This window comes from Typopeltis vanoorti, chromosome 24, assembly GCF_054136105.1.
Source record: "Typopeltis vanoorti isolate ZY-2024b chromosome 24, IOZ_Tvanoo_1.0, whole genome shotgun sequence".
In the NCBI taxonomy this organism is placed as follows: domain Eukaryota; kingdom Metazoa; phylum Arthropoda; class Arachnida; order Uropygi; family Thelyphonidae; genus Typopeltis; species Typopeltis vanoorti.
The window spans coordinates 2,031,534-2,051,839 of record NC_143572.1 but is presented as its reverse complement, the minus strand read 5'-3'; the positions used below and the strand labels follow the sequence as shown (position 1 = coordinate 2,051,839).

Here is a 20,306-nt window from a genome sequence, read left to right as displayed (position 1 = left end):
TTGACAGAGATATGCAGTAGATTTTGGTGGTGGTAGTTGTAGTTGTGCTGGGGTGATATATATCTTTTGCCTTATGTATGCAGCATTATATCCCATGTGTAACAGCAGGAATATACAGATCAGTATATTTCATTCCAAAACAGGAGTTAATTCACTGCTTATTTCAACATAATGTATTATGCAATGGTTAACTATGATAAGGAGACAAAAATAAAACCTTGCAGATTTACTCATGAAATGCAAGTAATTATGCTTCAGATTATAGCACAACTTATTCTTGTTGTCCCTGTACGAACTTTTAATCCTGACAAAACGTATGCTATTTGCAGAAACATTAACTATTAAGTGGGACTTATTTAATGTAAGGATTAGCATGGCTTTCAGTACATATTAAGCAATAACACTTTTTTTTAGTTATTATTTAGTTGGTGATGAATGAACTGGGAATATGATTTATGCGTCGGTATGCTTAGTGGTTTGTTTTATGCATTTCTTGAATGCAGCGGCACTAAATCATCAAGATGGTAAGCTCCCAAGGGATCACTGACTCAGCACAATTATTGGGTACAGGTTGACACCATCAAATTAGCTTAAGATTGAGAGGCTAGTGTATCTGCAATTATTTCCTTTTGACTGGAACAGGTTGCTCTTATTATTCAGCATATGTGGCATTTTTCTCATTGAATATAGTGGTGATGCATAATTTTTTTCCTTAGCACTTCTTAGAAATAGCCAACAAGGCAGGTATGCCCTGAGGCTTCCATTTCTGTCAGTGTGATGAATTCATCACAACATATTAGAAATGAGGCTGTGAGGACTCTGAGTTGGAATACAAGAAACATGATTGAGTGCAGAACATATCTTTTTAACCAAGTGGAAAAAAAAAACTTCTAACATCTTTCTCTAAATCCAGAGTAATTTAATAATAAGGTGGTACACCTTTTGGTAACTCGTATAGGTAAATATGACTTCTCCATTGTTTCTGCCTTAGTATCGCCACTTCTGGGTCTCGCCCTGCTTACGAGACCTCAATAAAGGTCGAAACCGATCTGGGTAGCAGCCCTTCCCTTAATGCATAGCATTATACATGTCTGCGAGGAGATGTGCTTTGCATTATGTACTAAGACAAGGAGTGATGAGAGCTTGGTCCACCTTTACCACGAGTTACCTCAATCCTGAAGATACTTCAGGTGCAAACTTTGTTTGCTTACATTTGGATAAAGGATTAAACTAAATTTATTTCAACATGTTCTTACTTGCACTTTAATCGTGCAGGAATGATGAAGTGATGTGAAGGAAGCTATAAATTTGGCAGACTGAACTCTGTGTACTTTGTCTTGAATCCAGTCATATTCTTCCTTGCACTTTACCAGCACAGTTATCCTATCTTCTTGTCAATTTTATTCTTAGTCTTTCAGTAGGAGCCTGGTTTTATCATTTGTGACATCACTGAGTTTTGGCAATATTCTGTGGATTACACCTTCAGTTTCTAGGTCTTGTGACAAAAGTGGGCTCACTGCTCCAGTGATTGCAAGTACTTTAAACAAAAACATGTCACCTGCAACAGAGATCACAGACTGATGAGTGACTTTTGCTTCATAAATGAAACTGTGTGTTTTGACAGATTGCTCAAAATTATATATATATATATATATATATATAATAATAGCTTTTGCAACTATTGTGTGTAACTTATCCCACCCTTTTCTCCATATTGGTTTGCTGTTGCTGTTCATACTACCTGTATTGCATTTTTTTGATACATTTTATTGTATACCACTTTTTGATATGTTGGGTTGGATAGTTGAATTGAGTTCAGTGTACACACATGCACATGGCAGCACTTCTCAGGCTGGATAGATTTTGAGAAAATTAGTGTTTGGGATCTTTGTTAAATGTGTTGCTATTTGGTTTTGGTTTAAAACAGACAATATTTTGTAATAAATAGGTAGGTTGATATAAAATTACATGTTGTTGATATAAAAAGTAATATACAGCTAAAAATATGAAATTAGTGTTCTGTGAGGCAGGTATGCCATGAGGCTTCCATTTCTGTCAGTGTAATGAATTCATCACAACATATTAGAAATGAGGCTGTGAGGAATCTGAGTTGGGATACAGAAACATGATTGAGTGCAGTACATATCTTTTTATGATCCTCACAGATTATTTCCACACTTGTTTAAAAACAGATTAAATTTTGTTTTGTGTGGTATGTGTAATTATAATAGGAATTTATGTGGCTTCACAAAAGGTACCTTTTGTATCTTTTTTGCCTCCTCCACAAAAGATTGTAAATCTATGGTACATTAGTACTGCGATTGGGCTAAGGTTTTTTTAAGCTCTTATTTTAGTCATTTGTTATATAATTCAGAAACCCCCTACCTAGACTAATAAGTGGAGTAATGTGAGTCTTACCACCCTACTTATTAGGTGATGAAATTTAATCTCCACATAAAAACATTCTCAATAAGTTGTGGGTGGGATACAGACCCATGACTTATTGTTGAAAGTTTATTTTTCACTTGGTTAGAGTATAATAAAATTAGTTTAATCCTTTATCCAAGTGTGAGCAAACAAAGCTTGCGCCTGAAAGTATCTTCAGGACTGGGGTAAGGTGGTAACAACAACAATGCTTCTGACTGGTATCTCCACTTGTGCCTGGCTCCCACTGAAGAGACCTCAATAAAGGTCAAAACTAGCCTGGGTAGTGGCCCTTCCCTTAATGCATAACATTAGACATATCCGCAAGGAGATGTGTTTTGCATTATGGGAGATACAGAGATAGGAGTGTTGGTAGCTTGCTCCACCTTTGCAATGAGTTCTCCTAGTGTTGTACCACCTTACCCCAGTCCTGAAGATACTTTCAGGCGCAAACTTTGTTTGCTCACACTTGGATAAAGGATTAAACTAATTTTATTATACCATGACTTATTGGTTGCAGAGCAGAGATAACAATGACTCATTATCTCTGCTTATAATTAATTTTATTTTAATATATAAAGAGTATCATCAATTAAACAGCTGATTTACATTATATGAATAGCATTATTTATTGCACTAATAATGTTTTCCTTAATATTGACACGTCATGTATTTATAAATTGGTAATTTAGGTCGCTGGTCTTGGCCTTTACCTCCTGTGGAACTTGAAATGCCTCCTGGATTTGATAGATATCGTTGGTTTACTAGATTTCTTCTAGAAGGACAAGTGTGTCCTGGGCTGAAGAAATACAGTGGATCTCTCTTGTCTCTTCCTGTCACTATAGTAAAATCCTGGGCCAAGTATGCATCTCTCTCTTTCTATAAGTACTCTCTGATAATGATACCATGTATTTTATTAATCAGTTACCTAAATACTAACGAATATGTGCTATATTTTTCATGTACCACATACTTTTTCTCCCAAAAAAATTAGGTGCATGCTATATGCAAGGGATTTTCTAAAAGGTAAAATGAGTATCAGTATAAACCTCACTGTAAAATATAATAAATTTTGAGGTATGTTTGAAAAAAATAACTTATTACTTTTTTTTAGATTAAAAAGAATATAACAATATAGAAAATATAAGTGGAGCTCCATAAAATAACATAACTTGGAACAAAGGTCAATTATTAACATTTACTTATTTGAAGAAAGGCTATAAACAATGCAACCAATGTGCTTACAAGCAGGTTGTTGTTTTCATTTACTGTGAGTGTTTTTGAACTAACTCTTTTACTAAACTGAACTCTTTTTATTTGTTTCATGTTTTTTGTTCAGAATTCAGTTGATGTTTTCTATACCCCCCCCCCCCCCAGACCAAATTTCTTACAGCAGTTATTCACTTATATTCAGTTATAATTAATGAGTCTTGAAAACTTTTAGTAGAGTTAATTATGAGTAATAATACCATCTGAATTGATATCAGTTTTTAATGCACATTCTTTCATAATGTTATCTATATAAATTATCAGTAATAGTGGAGATAGCATGCACCTTTGTCTTACAACAGTTGTACATACTTCAGTTTCCAGCTGTTGAGTAACTGATTTTAATTTTCTAGTTTTGACTTTTAAGCAGCCTTAAGTTGTAATCAGTTACTCAACAGCTGGAAACTGAAGTATGTACAGGAAGAAGATGTACAACTGTTGTAAGACAAATGTGGAAGTTCAGTTGGATTCCTGAGCCAGTGTCTAGTTTCTACCTTCCCATTGTTCACCCTCTTAGTAGATATCCACCTAGATAGTGAATGAATGAATGAGCTGGCATTTTGTAATTTAGGATTGAATTTAGCCAATATAGAATACTGGATTATATTCAATATTAGCTTAATCCACATGAGGGTATGCTGAGAAGTTGTGATAATCACCATGAAGGAATTGAGGTAGAACCATGCAGCTTACACATTATTTCTACATATTCCCCACAAAGTGTTATATACTTGTTATAATGCTTCTGCATCATTTGCAATCCTCTGAGAAAAAAACTCTTTACCTTGTTGCACAAACCAGTCATTTTTGTTCTGGGTGTTTATTAGAACTTTTCAAAGAATGAAACAGTTTGAAAACAAAAATGAAATTTGAGATTTCATTGTCAAACCCTGAAGAAAACATTAATTGATTCAACCAAAGAGGCATGTGATAAGGTTGTTTTTTTTCCCCTAAGGATAGGGAAAAAAAAAAAAACTCCATGGTGGACTCAGGAAGTTAAAGGGGCAGTGAAGGAAAAGAAGATAAAAGTTCCTGGCAAGTAATTCAGCTTCTGCTCTTACAGAATACAAAATATATATATGGCAATTTGTAGTATTAACTCGGTACTGGGATACATTCATATTTATATATACTGACTATAATCGAGACTAGAATAACAATTAAATTTATTAAAAACGCAATATGTTTCATCGGATTGTCCGACTTCTTCAGGCTTGGGAACATAGAAAGCAAATAAACACTATAAGAAAATCGTATCACTATAAAACGACTATCATAAAATCAGTTAGCTTTGAACTGTAGCTACAGTCCGTGTTGAAGTTCTATTGTTAAGTAGCTGTGTGCGTCTGATTTCACGCGTGTGCCAATATCGGATAACAGAGCTGAAAGAGTCCGTTAGATTATAGCTGAGGTTATTATTTATGTGATGAGAGTCCATAACAATTTCCTTAGACTCGACTATGTGTCGCTCCACCTCATCACGGCATATATGAAGGTTTGGGGTTGTTGTCCAGTTTATCTCATGTTGATGGCCTTCATCATTTGTGTTTACTGAAAACAGTACATGGCTTGACAGAGCACTTGCTCTAGTTCTTTTGTAGGCAATGTCTCTCTGATGTTCTTCTAGACATAGGAGGATGGATTTTTCAGTTTGGCCATAGTATTGCTTCCTGCAGTCACACGTGATTTTGTACACTCCTGGAAATTGTAGATGGTTGTGAGCTTGTTTGTATTTGCTTAAAATCGATCTTAGGTTAGGAAGAGTAGAGAAACATGTTTTTATGTTGAACTTTCTTAAAATTCTTCTTAGTTTCATGGAGAGCGAGCTGATATATGGTAAGGAGATATAACCTTTGGGATTGTCTTGTGTTTCTGAGTTGTTTTGATGGCAGTGGTATAGATGCTTATTAATAGTTTTCGACGAGTAGCCATTACTTTTTAAGCAAATACAAACAAGCTCACAACCATCTACAATTCCCAGGAGTGTACAAATGGCTTCATATGCAGCATTAAACATGCAGCATATGAAGCCATTTGTTTAATGTTTTGCCATTCATTTTCTGTTTCTGCGTCTTTGTTTATTTTCTTTGCATGATTTGTAAGTCTTTGATATAGTTCTCTGATACTATCTTGCTATAACAGTTCTATCTTAAATTGCTCCTGCTTTTGTTTTTGTGTTCTTGTATTGTTTCTATTTCTCTAGTTCTTCTTGATTACCTGTTAAATCTTTAAAAATGTATTTGATCCAATTCTAGCATTGAAATCGCCTGCAGTGATTAAGTAATCTTGTTTATTTGTGTTCTGACTTTCATTTTGGAGGTTTTTATAAAATTTTTCTGTTTCAGATTTTTTCCGCTTCTTCGGGTGCATATATTCTTATGATAGTAATAAATTTCTTATTTAAGTTTAGCCGGTATTATTCTTTCAGAGATTTAGTTATATGATTCAGTTTTGTCTTTCCATTTATTACTGATCATGATGGCTATACCTGCATCTGCTTGTTTTTGCTGGGTACTTCACTGTATATTAAACTGTAGTCCTGAAGTTCTGTACAGGTGTTTGATTTTTTTCTTTGTTTCTGAAATTAATGCTATTTCTAATTTCATTTCTGTTTTAGGGCTTTTTGTATTTCTTCGATCTTGTGATTGATGTCTCTTATGTTTACTCTTCCAGTTCATAGTCCTCTTTTTCCAAATCCATTTCATTGTTCATTGGACTGTCGGGTTTTTATTCCCTTGAAATTTGCGAGTATAAGAATTTGTCAGCTGGGTTGGTTACCAACCACCCTCAGCCTAGTCTAGTGATGGGCTGCCATCTTAGTGCCTCCAGACATGCCCGCTTTGGTCTGGAACTGCTTATTGGATATTTACACTAACCGCCATTTCTGATGGCCATTCCCCTATCTGCCACCTGGGGCCCACTTGGTCACAGTAGCTCTGGTCCAAGGACTATTATTATTATTACGTGACACCTCCAGGGAGTCCAAAGACTCATCGAGGGAGGGCACCTACTCTACACCTCTCTGTCTCTACCACTTAATTCATCAACTACAGTGAACTACCATCATCATCATCTACACCAGTGCCATCTACTGCCCACCACCACTAGTATTTTCTCAGACAGTCACGGAGCAGATACGCTAACCACTTGGCCAAGTAGGCCAGTTTAACAACAACAATAACCCATCAAACTGTTGTAGTCATGTAGTTAATATTAATACAATCATCATGCCAATCATACCTATAGATATGAGAGTTCTAATACGCATTAGGAGAGTGAACAGATGGCATCAATGGCAGTATCATATTAAAAATGTGAATATTGACATTGTTAACATTCAGGAATGTATTATCAGAGCTAATATCAAGTGGTTACTTGAACAGAATAAGTGCAGGAGGGTTCACAAAACAAGCATTCTTTGTCAGTATGGCAGGAAAAGGATCCAGAAGAAGGCCAAGATCTGGGTGAATTAATGCAGTAAGATGGAAAGAAGACAGAAATATAAGATCTAATAATATTGGATTCTTGATTGATAACAGATGAATTTCCAGGAAAATTGTTAATGGGATGTTTGTGATGATGTAACATTTTCATGTAGTACTTTGATAATATCCTGTACATTTCCTGAGGATACATGTCAGGAATTTGATATGTTAAAACTAAATGGTTATCACTTCCAATTTCAAATTCTTTGCACACTCTTGTCTCCTGAACCAGCATAGTCAATAAGATTTTTCTTTTTTTTATGTCTTCTTTCCATTGAATTTTTGCACATCTTTATGTTGAAACATAATGATTAGTAACCTGTCCTGAACAGAAATTAAGAGGATGATTACCATTATTAGCTCTGCTCTTTCTCCAAATTTTCGAAAACCTTTATATTTATCTGGGATTTGTTCCCTATCTTATTGTTTAGATTCCCAACAAGGACTAGCTTTTTCATCTTCTTTCTATAATGATTCAAAATATTTCTCTACTGCTTCCTTGGTAAAATCTGGGCAACAATAGTTACAAATAAATTAAACTTGATAAGATTTATATCCTTGTTTAATGCTATACTCAAGCATAAGCAAACAAAGTTTGTACATGAAGTATCTTCAAAATCAGGCTTATTGTAAAGCATTATAGGAAAGATCACTACCCAGACTGGTTTTTCAATCTTTATTGAGATCTCATCAGTGAGAGCCAGACCCTAGTAAGATACCAAGGATTAAATTGATGCAGAAGTCATATATTTCCCTTATACAAGTAACAAAATCCATGTCACCTTTTTAAGTTTCATTGTCCAGTTCATCACTTTGAAATTTGCTCACGTAACTCTATTTGAAACTGCCTGCCAATTAAGAAATAATCTTTATGTTTGGTGTTGAACTATTTCTACTCCTTACTTTCCATAATCACTGTTACATGTATATAACATGCTATATTAATTATTTAAGAAGATCTTACCTGTTTCAGTCTTCTTGTCTAAATAACACCAGTTATGCCATGTAGTGCTACTCTAGTTCTTCTGCAGTTGAGTTTCTTTTGATGGTATTCTTTTGACATTCCAGTAGCTGGCTTTTCACTGTTTGTCCAGTTTCACAACAAAAACATCAGGGGCCTTGTTCAACTGGATGATTCCCCCAGCTAGCATGATATCTCATCATGTTTATTTGGTTTAAGCCAATGCAGAATGTAACTTTGTCTTCTAAGTACCAAATTGGCAACCCATCCTTGTTCATTGTAACATCTTTGTAATTAGTAATGCAGTGCATCACATGAAGGTGAGGATTGTAAACTAGGTCAGAAAGCCCAAGTCGGTTCTGTTTATTATTCCTTGAAGGCTATGTGAAGGTCTTCTCCCAGTTATCTGGCTTTGACCCTTAATCAACCCTGATAAAAGATATGTGGACAAATATTTAATTATTTAATTTTAAATAGTATTAAACATATTAATAATATATTAAATTATATTTTATATAATTTTATATAATTTCAAGAATGAACAAGCACAACATGTTAGTGCCATTATTTAGCAAGTCAAATGCAGTTCAATTTATGCTACTGAAATATTATGATTAATGCTGATTTCTTTCATGAAATTGACAATGTTACACTTCTTGTTAATTTATCTGTACCATCACATGCTAGAGTTTGAAATGAAACAGTTTCTTGTGAAAACAAAAAATAAATATGCAAGTTTGAAAATAAGTAGTATGTATGGAACCATATCACAAATACTTGAGACAAAAGCATGTATTGAGAAAGCCATGCAACATTAGTGAATGTATATAGATTCTTCTGAAATTACATTAAATTTGGATTTACATAGTAACAAAATTAAGAACCATCCATCATTGCTGAAAACTCTCATTATTCCTGCCATGCTGTTTCTGTCAGAATTACTGAAATTATTTGTTAAAAATGAAGCTAAATTAAAACTATCCCCTGTGAAATGGCAGAATATATAATAAACCAAATTGAGGGTGGGGGTGTTAAGACAAAAAGTGTCTTCACAACTCGATTAATCAACAAATACACTCTCCTTATACAAGTAGTAGTATTTCTCTCCCTAATTTCAGGAAAATTGCAGTTATTAACCTATGCAGTGTGCAAATTTTGTGACTATAAAGGAGATATCAGCATTCACTTGTGAGTCATTTTGATCTTATATGATGAATGATGAGCACATGGAAAGAATTAACAGTTTGTTCCAAATGGTTTGGAAAAATGTGTACTGTGTGTATTGATATATATTAATGTCTATTATGCTGTAATTAAGCATATCATGACCACAAGCGTGTCTACTGATACCAACCAAGTATTGTCCCATTTGGCACTGTTATAATGCCAAACTACTCTTGTGTAGGTAAGACTGTGTAAGCATTGTTGCAGGAGATGAGCAATATGTTGTGGTTCAGAATTACCCAGGGGGGGGGCTTCACTACGTTCATTGTATATTTGGAAGGGTCATTGGTAAGGAAGAGATCTAAGGTATTTGGGGAGTGATTTGGGTTATCTGGTATTCTGGTCAGCTTGTGAACAATTTGTGTAAGGTCGTTGGTGATGGCAAATGTTTCAGCATCTCTGCCTGCAGAATCTGTACAACTGGAAGAGAAAAAAGTTGGTGTTGATGTTATGGACATTAAAATCACCTATGAGGATGATTTCACTATTAGGAGAATGGGACTGTAGAAAATTAACTTTTAAGGAGAGGAAATTAAATAGCTCGGAGTGGTTTGTGGTATTAGGAGAGTGATATAAATGGGAGGGATATTTTTAACCAAAGAAGGTAAGGATATTAGGTGATATTTAGGTTAGGTGCTCTCTGGCAGGGTATGTCAGAGCGGATATATGCGCAGGCACCACCCTTGGGTCGAAAGGAGTTAAATAGTGTATAGGTTGGATGGTTGAGATGGATAGTGCTTGGGGAAGGTGAGATTTGAATTTCTGTTAAGAAGAGTAGGTGGGGTTTGGTTGACTGCAGATGATAGTGGACACTATTAAGGTTGGAGTTGAGACCGTGGATGTTGGTGTAGTGGATATGCAAGGTTCTGTGAGGTATGGCTTTGACCGCAAGGGTCTTGCACGTTTCCTATGCAGTGCCTGCATACTGGTGTCCTTGGTGGCTACTAGTGCCGTCACTTGGTTTTTGCAGTAGTTTGGTTTGTTTGTAGTCTATGATCCAGCTGTTGTCTCCATTTTGGTGTTTTTCTTTTGTCTTTTGAGTTGGCGTCTTTGTTCCCTTTGTGTAAAGGTTAAATCAGGTTGAGCATGTGCGTGCGATTAGGGAACTGTCCTTAAGCTTGCTATTTATCACTGCTATTAATTAATATGTGTTTGTATCACAGATCACTTTCACGAGACGTGGAAAGTTCGCTCTGTCCTTTCTTTTGTTTATGGATCCGAAAAGATGGCATTTGACGATATTTCTGGGATTGAAGTTGTGTTCACCTGCTAGTTTACTGACATCTTATAATGATTTACTGTTTTCCTCCAGAAAGTTCAGAATAGCGGTGTTAAGTCTCCTTTTCAGCCTTGACTGACGTATGTACGCTTGATGCGATTAGATCGCGGAGTTCATTAGCGGATATGGATGCACTTGCGATCGGCCACTGGTCGTCGAGCATCTCGAGGTTAGTTTCCAACTTTCAGATTTTGGAAGAGAAAGTATCAATCTTATTATTAAGGTTTCAAGATTTTCAACTCATTTACCTAGATTCAGCAGCTGTTTAATGGAAGGAAGGCACATCGAACAGAAGAAAGGCTGGTTCAATTCGATAAAAAGTTTGTGCAGCGATTCATCCATTTTTGCACAGGAAGTATGTAGCCAGTTGCAGCAGAAATCACACAGTATACCTTTTTTAATTTAACTTCGAATTCGCAACTATGGCACTTCGGTTTGTTGGCTATCGGTGGGACTCAAAGTAATCTTTTGTTGTTGGCCTTTGTTGCCACCATCTTTCCTTCACATGGTAGGCATAGTGGGTCCTTTCACATGACTGTTTTTTTAATTGTAAAAATAACTGATATTAAGGACATATACCATTGATATGATTCCATATCAATGGTATATTAACAGTTAACTTCATCATCCTTGATCCAGAGCAGATTTCCCAGCCATTACATCATCCATCTTTGGTAATCAGCATTGGAAAGATTTGGGAAAACTTGTGTTATCCATTGTAATGTTTTTGGGATATAGAATTCTTATCTTATCATTATGATGCAAGTAAAAGAAAGAATAACTCTGCTGAATGCAGATGTATACATGTGATAGATTGTTCAACTAATGAGTGCCCATTTTTCTAAAATCTATCAACCTGGTGTATGCAACATTGAGCTCACTGCTATCTCTTCACTGGATGAAGAAACTCAAGTATGTAAGCTTTTGCACTAAAAGCAGATTCAGCTGAACTGGCTATTCCTTAGACCATGCTATATAATTTGAGTCTCAGAACAGGAAAGATTCCACAGGATTGGAAATAATGTATGGTAATCCCATTGTGCAAGGGTGGTGCAAAGACAGATGTATCCAACTCTCAGCCAATCAGTATCTGGAGTGGTGGTGAAGATTTAAAAAAAACCTGGTCAGGAGTTGCATACAGAAATGGGTTGACAGAGAATGTATACTTTGCAATGAACAGCATGGGCTTACTAAGTGAAGGTCATGTTTGAACAAATTGCTCACATTCTGTAAAAAAGGTACCTTTGAGTTAGATAAGGGGAATGGATACACCATAGTACTTTTGGACTTTGCTAAGGCTTTTGACAGAATACAGTATGGAAGATGTATAAATTGAAGAATATGGGATTGGATTATAAATTATTGGCATGGATAAGAGGATGGCTGACTAACAGATATCAAAAAGCAGTATATGAGTCTTCAACATTTAAGGGTAATCAGTAGCATGCCACAAGGATCAGTCCTTGGTCCATTGTTATTCAATCTAATTCAAATCCTTCCCAATTCAATGCTTGGGAAGGATTTGACAAGAGACATACTGCTATTTGCTGCACTGCATATTTTCCATACTTGTAGAATAATTCGAATATGCTGAAATTGTATTTAGGAAAATAGCTGTCAGTTCAATGGTAGTAAAGGTAAAATCCTGCACTTTTATGTGATGAGATATCCAATGTCATGTTATTTTGACAGCATTATGCTAAAAAGAAACTGATCAGGCGAGGGATCTTAAAAGTTTTAGTATATAAGAAGTTGAAGTTCAAAGGTCATATAGCAAAGATTACAAATACAACTCAGAAGATAATTGGAATGCTGAAATGAACCTTGATATGTAAAAATAAGGAAGTCATTTTGCCTCTTAACAAGATCCTGATAGGACCTCACTTTGACTATTGTGTGCGGGTCTGAGTCTCCTGGATTCTGTGTTGATTCTGATACAGTGGAGAGTGCAAAGGAGTGTGTTAAAAATGATAGCAGATTCTGAAATACTGATAATGAAGACAGATTGAGAATTCGTGGACTCTAGCAACTAGGAGAAAGAGGACAATATGATTGAGACTTAAAACTTTTGAAAGGGTCATACAGGATATTAATAGATGGAATTTTTCATTTTATGGACGGTGAAGGAAGGACGAGAGAGCATTCTTGGAAGTTGAGAATGAATGCCATCACGAACAGGTAAGAGCTAGATTTTTCTTTCATAGAGTGGTATGTGATTGGAATGGATTGCCATTGGAGGTGGTGAGTGCAAATAGTGTGAATGAATTCAAGAACAAGTATCACTACTGGTGCTGTTAATATTAATATTAATAGCTTACCAGCCTATCATCGTAAGGTATATCTTCCAATCTTTGCACTTGCATTGTTAGTTTCCTCTTTGATCATTCAGTGTGCATCATGGATGACATCTTCAGAATTTCCAGAGTTTTACAGGGTCTGTAATTTTGTCTGCTTTTCTTACTATACATGAATGACCTTTCACTAAACCCAACACCTATTGATGTCCATTTCAATGTTAATAAAACTCATCCATTTTATTTCATGCAAAAAAGACTGTTTTTCAGAAGATAGTGAAATAGGAGAGAAAAGGTTAGGAGAACAAATGTTTGTGAGGATGGCAGGAGAAGGAAGAAGACCAAGATCTAGATGTTTGGTGCAGTTCGAAATGCCTTAGAAGATGCAATAAGTCTGACAATATTGGACTCTTTGCAGATAACATAGTAGTTTTGTAGAATTATGGATGGGAAGGAAGGTACTAATAATTTTTCAAGTAGTACTATCATAATATCTTGTACACCACAGAGGGTGAAAATCAGGAATATAATGATTGTTCTTTGGGACAACTCTCACCTCTGTGTATTTCAAATCAAACCTAGATTCATATACTAAGCATAAAATTACAGGTCAAAAGTTGAGTATAAAGAACTTATTAACATATAGTGACAAACCTAGTTGATTACATTCTGTTGTAGTTTGAAATATTGAAACTAAATAAAACATTTAAATCCATATTTAAACAGTTATGCTTACAAGTATAATTTATTTTTGATGGAACCACTATTACTATATAAAAATTCAATAATTTTATATAAATTATTGAATTTCCATGTAAATTCAACGTGACATAAATTCAGTGTAAATTTCATGTCTTGTATTCTGTGTCAATGGGTTTAAATTATTTATACCTTCTCAGGTTGCAGAAAAGAACTGATATAATACTTGAAGCTATTGTTTTGAAGAACGTAGATTCTCGAGAAAATCTATATGAAGTGTGGAAAAATAACCCTCAGTGTAAGTGTTTTAATAGACTTTTTGTTATTTTAAATTATTTTTATTGAAATTCAAATTTGAAACAATTGTATTAACTTTTGCTCCTTCTTTAATATGTTCAACAACAAATTACAGAGCACATAGCAGTGCTGGGATAAATTTCTACTTGCTTGAATTCTCTTCACTAATACTATTTTTTGATGTATAGTTATGTTTTAGAATAGCCTTTTCAAAAGCACTATAGAACTTCAATAATATAAAATGAAAATACCTCAATTCAGAGATTTTTGTAGTATGTTTGGAATATCATTGCTTTTGAAAAGGTAATGTTTCGATATCAGATTTTTAATGAAGCTCAGAAAGCAAGAAAAGGTCATCAAATTCCTGCCATGTACCCTCAAGGGGTGTACAGGATATGATAGTATTACATGAAAATTTGACATCATTACTAACTTCCTATCTACAATTTTCCTCCAAATCAGTCTGTTACTTGTCAAGACTCCAACATTATCAGATCTGATATTTCTATCGTCTAAGGCACTTTGTACCATATCAATCCACCTATATCTTGGTCTTCCTCTGGGTTGTTTCGCTGCCAACCTGGCAGAGAACACTTGTTTTGCTAATCTTAGTTCGCCCATTCTGTTTAAGTGACCATACCACCCGAGATTAACTCTGCTAATACATTCCTGGATGCTGACAATGTCAGGTTCTTTCCTAATATCCTCGTTTTTAATATGATATTGCTAATGATGCCATTTGTTCACACCTGTAATCTTACTCAGGACTCCTTTATCTGCGGTCTCTAATCCTTTGGTCAAGTGTTTTACTTCTACGCCAGCTCTCAGATCCATCAGTTAAACATTGGTTTGATACTGTCTTGTATACAGCTAATTTCTCTCTTATTCCATATAAATTTATTCAGTTGACTTCCAACCATACCAGCTTTGTTGATTCTGTTGTCTATTTCCATATTTAATTTACCATCTTTAGTAAAGATTGTGCTTAAGTAGCTGAAATGTTTTACTTGTTCTATAGTTTCTCCATTCACAATGCAGTTGATATTTTCAATGTTTCTGCCTATTTTCATATCAAATTTATTACAACAGTCATTCAGTTTAGTCAGGGAATCTTGCAGACTTGTGGATTTATTTAGAAGTATGACATCATCTGCATAAAGTAAAGAACTGAGATTAGCATTTCCAATTTTGATATCAAGTTTAATATCACTTTCCTTCATAATGTGATCCAAATAGATAATGAATAACAGAGAGGTTAATGTACATCCTTGTCTAACACCAGATTTAACATTAAACTATCTTCCTGTACTTCCTTCAATTCTATCTGCTGACTTACAACACAAATAAAGACCAAATATTGCTACCCATTATAATGGAACCTTATAATGTTCCATTGACACCATACAACTGTAGCGCTTCGAATAGCTTTTCTCTTGGCACCTTATCATATGCCTTTTCCAGATCTATAAAACTTAAATACAGATCTTTGTTATATTCCCATGATTTCTTGACTATTTGTCATAAAGTGAAAATCTGATCCTGGCAGCCTGTATTTGGCCTGAATTCAGCTTTTTCTTCACTAATCTTCCCTTCCAGTCCTTCTCACCATTTCTCAAGTATACTTGCATAAATCTTACCAGGAACACTCAGTTGAGAAATATTCTAATTCTCACATTGTTTTATTTTGCTTTTTATATATAGATACTATGAGAGCTCTACTCCAATTTAGCACCATAAATACATGTAAGAAACATGTATTGATGGTGCTATATTGTCAGTGGAAAAGAGATGAATCTAGCAAAGGAATTACAGAAATACTATGTTGATATGGCATATACCAGGATACAAGGCGACTGGGCATATTAGATGATCCCCAAGATTTCTTTTCAGGATGTTTACTTTGTGCTATACTCACTGCTGACTGTTTTTTTACGTATTACTTTAATATAATGTAGGCATAGAAATCACAACAGGAATTTTCTTTACTTTTAATTTATGTCTTCCTCCTAGAAGAGGATTGGTAAAATAGTTTGTTATATTTATACCAGTCTTTGGTTTTGTATATTGTAGTTCACATGATCACACCAGTAAGGTTTTTATTCGCTTACCCTACTGATATATTTATTAAATACAAATGTTTCTATATAGAATATATTAATATACTAATACATCAGTATATTAACATAATATAAAATCCAAAGATTATAATAACATGCCACATATCTAACATAACACTGCTATATAGCATGTTACTGTAGGAGCAAGACAACTGCTTGATGATGTTTCCAGAGTATAAGATAAGCCCTTGTTTCAGCAGTTGTTGTTTTTTTTTAACTTCATATATCATCTTATATGCCCATGTATATGGTAATTAGCATTACTGAGATGAAGAAGACAAAATTATGTATGATGCTTCTAAATAGTAACTAAAGTGTTATATTCAGGTAATAATGTTTGGGAAAGAAAGGAACAGTTATAGTATTTAATATTAACTATGAATATAAACTTAATAAACTAAACTTAAATGACAGGCAGTTTCAATCAAGTCCTGCAGAAGGTTCTAGTATGGAAGAAGTTAAGATATTTTTTGAATAATTAGAGAGACATCAGCTGAAATAAAAAGGAAAAGCTGATTGTTATTGGAAGACAGCAGAGTAAGAATTGATCACATAGCAATGCTTTGGAAAAAATTGGAGAAAAAGGAGGCATTGTTAATGTTATTCATTTTGCTCTTGTGCTATGGTAAATGCAGTAAACTCTCATTATAGTTAACTCATGAAGTCCACAGGGAGTTGGTTATAGAGGATATTTGCTATAGTGAATTTCTTCTGTACTTCTGGGGCTCTGATTGGGAATTTTCAGGAGTTTGTTATAGTGGTGTTTGCTATAGTGAGAATCAACTGTGCCTACTGGATTTCTGTTAGAACATGGACTTGTCATAGCTAACACCACATTCCATCTTAAAGATGTGCATAAACTTGCATGGAGAAAACAGTTACAATTTGGTTTTGAGTAAAATATAAAAATGAATATTGAGAAAAGAAAACTATATACAGTTTTTTGAGTGAACAAGCCCTTAGGACCTGAAAAGAAACAAGCTGCACTACAATCTAGATAATTGATTTGGTCAACCATTAAACCATTGGCCTGATCTCTGGTAGGGAAAAAAAACAACTTTACTACATCAGTGCTAGAGTCCTGTTATTATTATTGTCTGTTTGGTTACAAAAATAAATTAAGCTAGAGAGCAACATATTCACACAACATGTCTACCAGAAGCCTACACACACTGGCCAATGCAAAACTCATATCATCACCCTTCACAAAAACTTTGAGTCATTAACACCCTCAAAAACTGAGGGTGTTAATGACTCAAAATTATATAACAATTTGCTCTAATGAATAAGCTCTTAAACAGGAGTTACAAATTATTAGCAATACATTTATAAATAATGGCTATAGCAAAAATACTATCAATAAAGTTCTTCATAAAATATCATCAAAAAACACATAATATAGATTACAGTAAAACCATAGCTATCCCATATGTTAAAGGGTTGTCAAGAAAAAATAAGTTAGAATTCTGCATCATTATAATCTTAATGCTACTTTTAAACCACCTATAAAAATAAAAAAACATATTCAACTACTCTAAGGATCCCCCCCCCCCCCCCCCCCCAATTGGCTTATTGCCATGGAGTTTATTCTGTCTATTGCAGCTGTAACTTACCTTATATTGGTGAAATTGGACATACAATCCCTATCCATAAAAAATAACATAAATGACACATTAAATTTAACAATTTTGGTGAAGCAGACCTCTCAGATCATGCTCTTAACATTCTACACCAAATTGATTAGAAAAGTACAATAAAAGTTCTTTACATTATACAAAACTTGTATGAACGGAAATTTAAAGAAGCCTGTGAAATTTTGATTAGACATCCTAATCTTAACAATAATGGTGGCATAAAAATCCCAAGAATTTGGATGGCACACATTCAGCCCACTTAGTTCTTCAAGTTTTCCAACAAATCCTGACTTCAGGACTCTAAGCAACTATTTCAGCTTTTATTGGCCACCATCCGTACTGTTTTAATTTATATGTATACTTATATGAGTAATTTTGTGTGAACATGTTGCTCTCTAGCTTAATTCATTTTTGTAACCAACAGATAATGATAATAATAATAACGACTCTAGCATTGATGTAGTAAGGTTTTTTTTTTTCCACCAGCAGTCAGGCTAAGAGTTTGACCAAATCAATGTAACTTTAGCATATCAGGTAGACTGTAGCGCAGCTTGTTTCTTTGTATATATATATATATGTGTGTGTGTGTGTACTCCAGATGATGACCTTAATGTGAAGGTCAAAACATCAAGTGATTATTTTGGTTTATATTAAACTGAAGTTTTACTCCTAACATGGTAGTTGTTTCCATAATTTTTATGATGAATCCACGAGATTAATCTTCAAGCTTATTCATACGGTTAGTAAAATACCTTACAAGCCCAAAACATGAGAACAAATAGTATTGGAAAACTAACAAACTGCAGATTAATTTCAAAGAAAATTCTTGATAGGAAGCTAAGATTAATTATATAGAACCATCATGTCTCCTGTCCACTCCTTGAGGATATATCAGAAATGATGATGAAAATTCATATTTCTAGCTAAGTAAGCCAAATCATTTGATAAGATTGTTTTGTTTTTGTACTGACTAAACATAACTGTTGTAGAAGTTCACTCATTTGATCTACATTAACTCAATTTATTTTTAAATTTATAATATGTTGAACTGCCATATTACCTAAAATGTACAAAATATGAATTATCCTATCTGTAAAATATATTGAGCCTTCATAGCTTAGTTGGATTGATGATGCTCTTCAAATTGGAAGGACTTAGGTTCACCCACAATTCTGTCCAGGATGCAAAGAACCTCTATAATAGCTTATAGAGGTTCTTTGAAGGAGAGTCTCATAGGGAAGTGTTAGGATTTTTCATCCCCACAAAGCTGGCCAACAAAAAAGAACATGTAGAATTTACCATAGCAAACAACGTAAATTGGATTTAGTGTCGTATCATAAGCAAGCCTCATACCTTTGAGTCAATACAAAAGAGATGAAATGGAATAAAACACATTTACTTCCGCAATGTGTAAGCAAGAAATGATTTCCATTATTGGTGTGCATTAAATCCTATTAGAAATTTGGAAAGGGTGTTGTCTCAAGATGTGCTGTAATCCATGTAATTGTGTGTGCATTTTTTTTTTTATTTTTTTAAATTTCATACTTGAGGTTGTTAATATGTAGCAGAGACAGTTGTGCATTACTGTAGTTGAAAAGAGACAAGGAGCTTATTGAAAAAGTTTTATTTAAAAGTTGATGCAGTGGATTGGAAGGTATTTGATTATTGACATGTCTGCTTAAGTTTTGGTAAGTTTAGAGGGAAAGTGGGTAGTGAAAAGCACCTGTGTATGTGTGTATGGGGGGGGGGGGGGGGATACTAAAAAAAATCTGTTGGGTTGTATTGTTCATAAATTACAGCCAAAGAAAACCACTAAGGCTATGAGGTTAGTGTAATTATATCTGTTAATTGCACATGCTCTTCTGGCATGTTTGCTTGTGATGCAACACTCTACTACCAAGTATGAGACATGGGCTAACTCATTTTTAGAAAAGCATTTGAAAAGGCTCTGCCCTAAATGGAATTTAAAGTTTGGAGTGAACTCATGAGAGAATCGTCATGGGTTAATTGAATGTTCATTCTAAAATCGTTGTTTTTTAATATGTTACTTTTACATGTTGCTGAAACTAACACAATGATACCATATTTGAATACTTTTTTTTTTTTTTTAGATTTGTTAAAAGAATACTGCTGCTGGTTACCAGAAAGTCTTCATTTTGAAGTATCTGAAAAGTGGCCCCTTCTGTAATCATCATTACTAACTTAGAACTGTAAAATGCATATATAAAGAATTTTTATTGTTGAATTTGGTGCAGTCTGACATTCGTTATATTTATCTGTTCAGTAGCTTATAAAATCAAGATTTAGAGTGAATTGTTGTTATCATTGAAGGGGATAGGAAAAAAGTTCTTTTTATTGTTGATAAGTAAAGACGCATGGAATGTCTCAAATACATATTCCATATAGAGTAGATGATCACTATAAAAATCAATTCTCATAACTTGATTCATTGTTTACAATTTCTGAATGAGCAGCAGCTTCAGAATCATTTAATGTAAAGACAATTTAGAATTTACATCCTCATCTAATTTATGATCATCAAATTCCTGACATTTATCCTCAAGGGGTGTACAGGATATGATAGCACTAGATGAAAAATTCACATCCTTACTAACTTCCTATC

At 34.3% G+C, this 20,306-nt stretch overlaps 1 protein-coding gene across 2 annotated transcripts in view; it reads left to right on the top strand.

The window, feature by feature from the left end:
* The window catches only part of kz (putative ATP-dependent RNA helicase kurz), a 304,771-nt gene extending 284,843 nt beyond the window's left edge, over window positions 1-19,928 (top strand). For both annotated transcript variants that reach the window (XM_090413301.1, XM_090413300.1), the window contains exons 24-26: window positions 3,117-3,285; window positions 13,836-13,933; window positions 19,795-19,928. In XM_090413301.1, coding sequence (XP_090269427.1) covers window positions 3,117-3,285; window positions 13,836-13,933; window positions 19,795-19,871 — 344 coding nt within the window. In that variant the 3' untranslated portion in view covers window positions 19,872-19,928. The remainder of the gene's footprint in view (window positions 1-3,116; window positions 3,286-13,835; window positions 13,934-19,794) is intronic.
* Window positions 19,929-20,306: the final 378 nt, after the last annotated feature.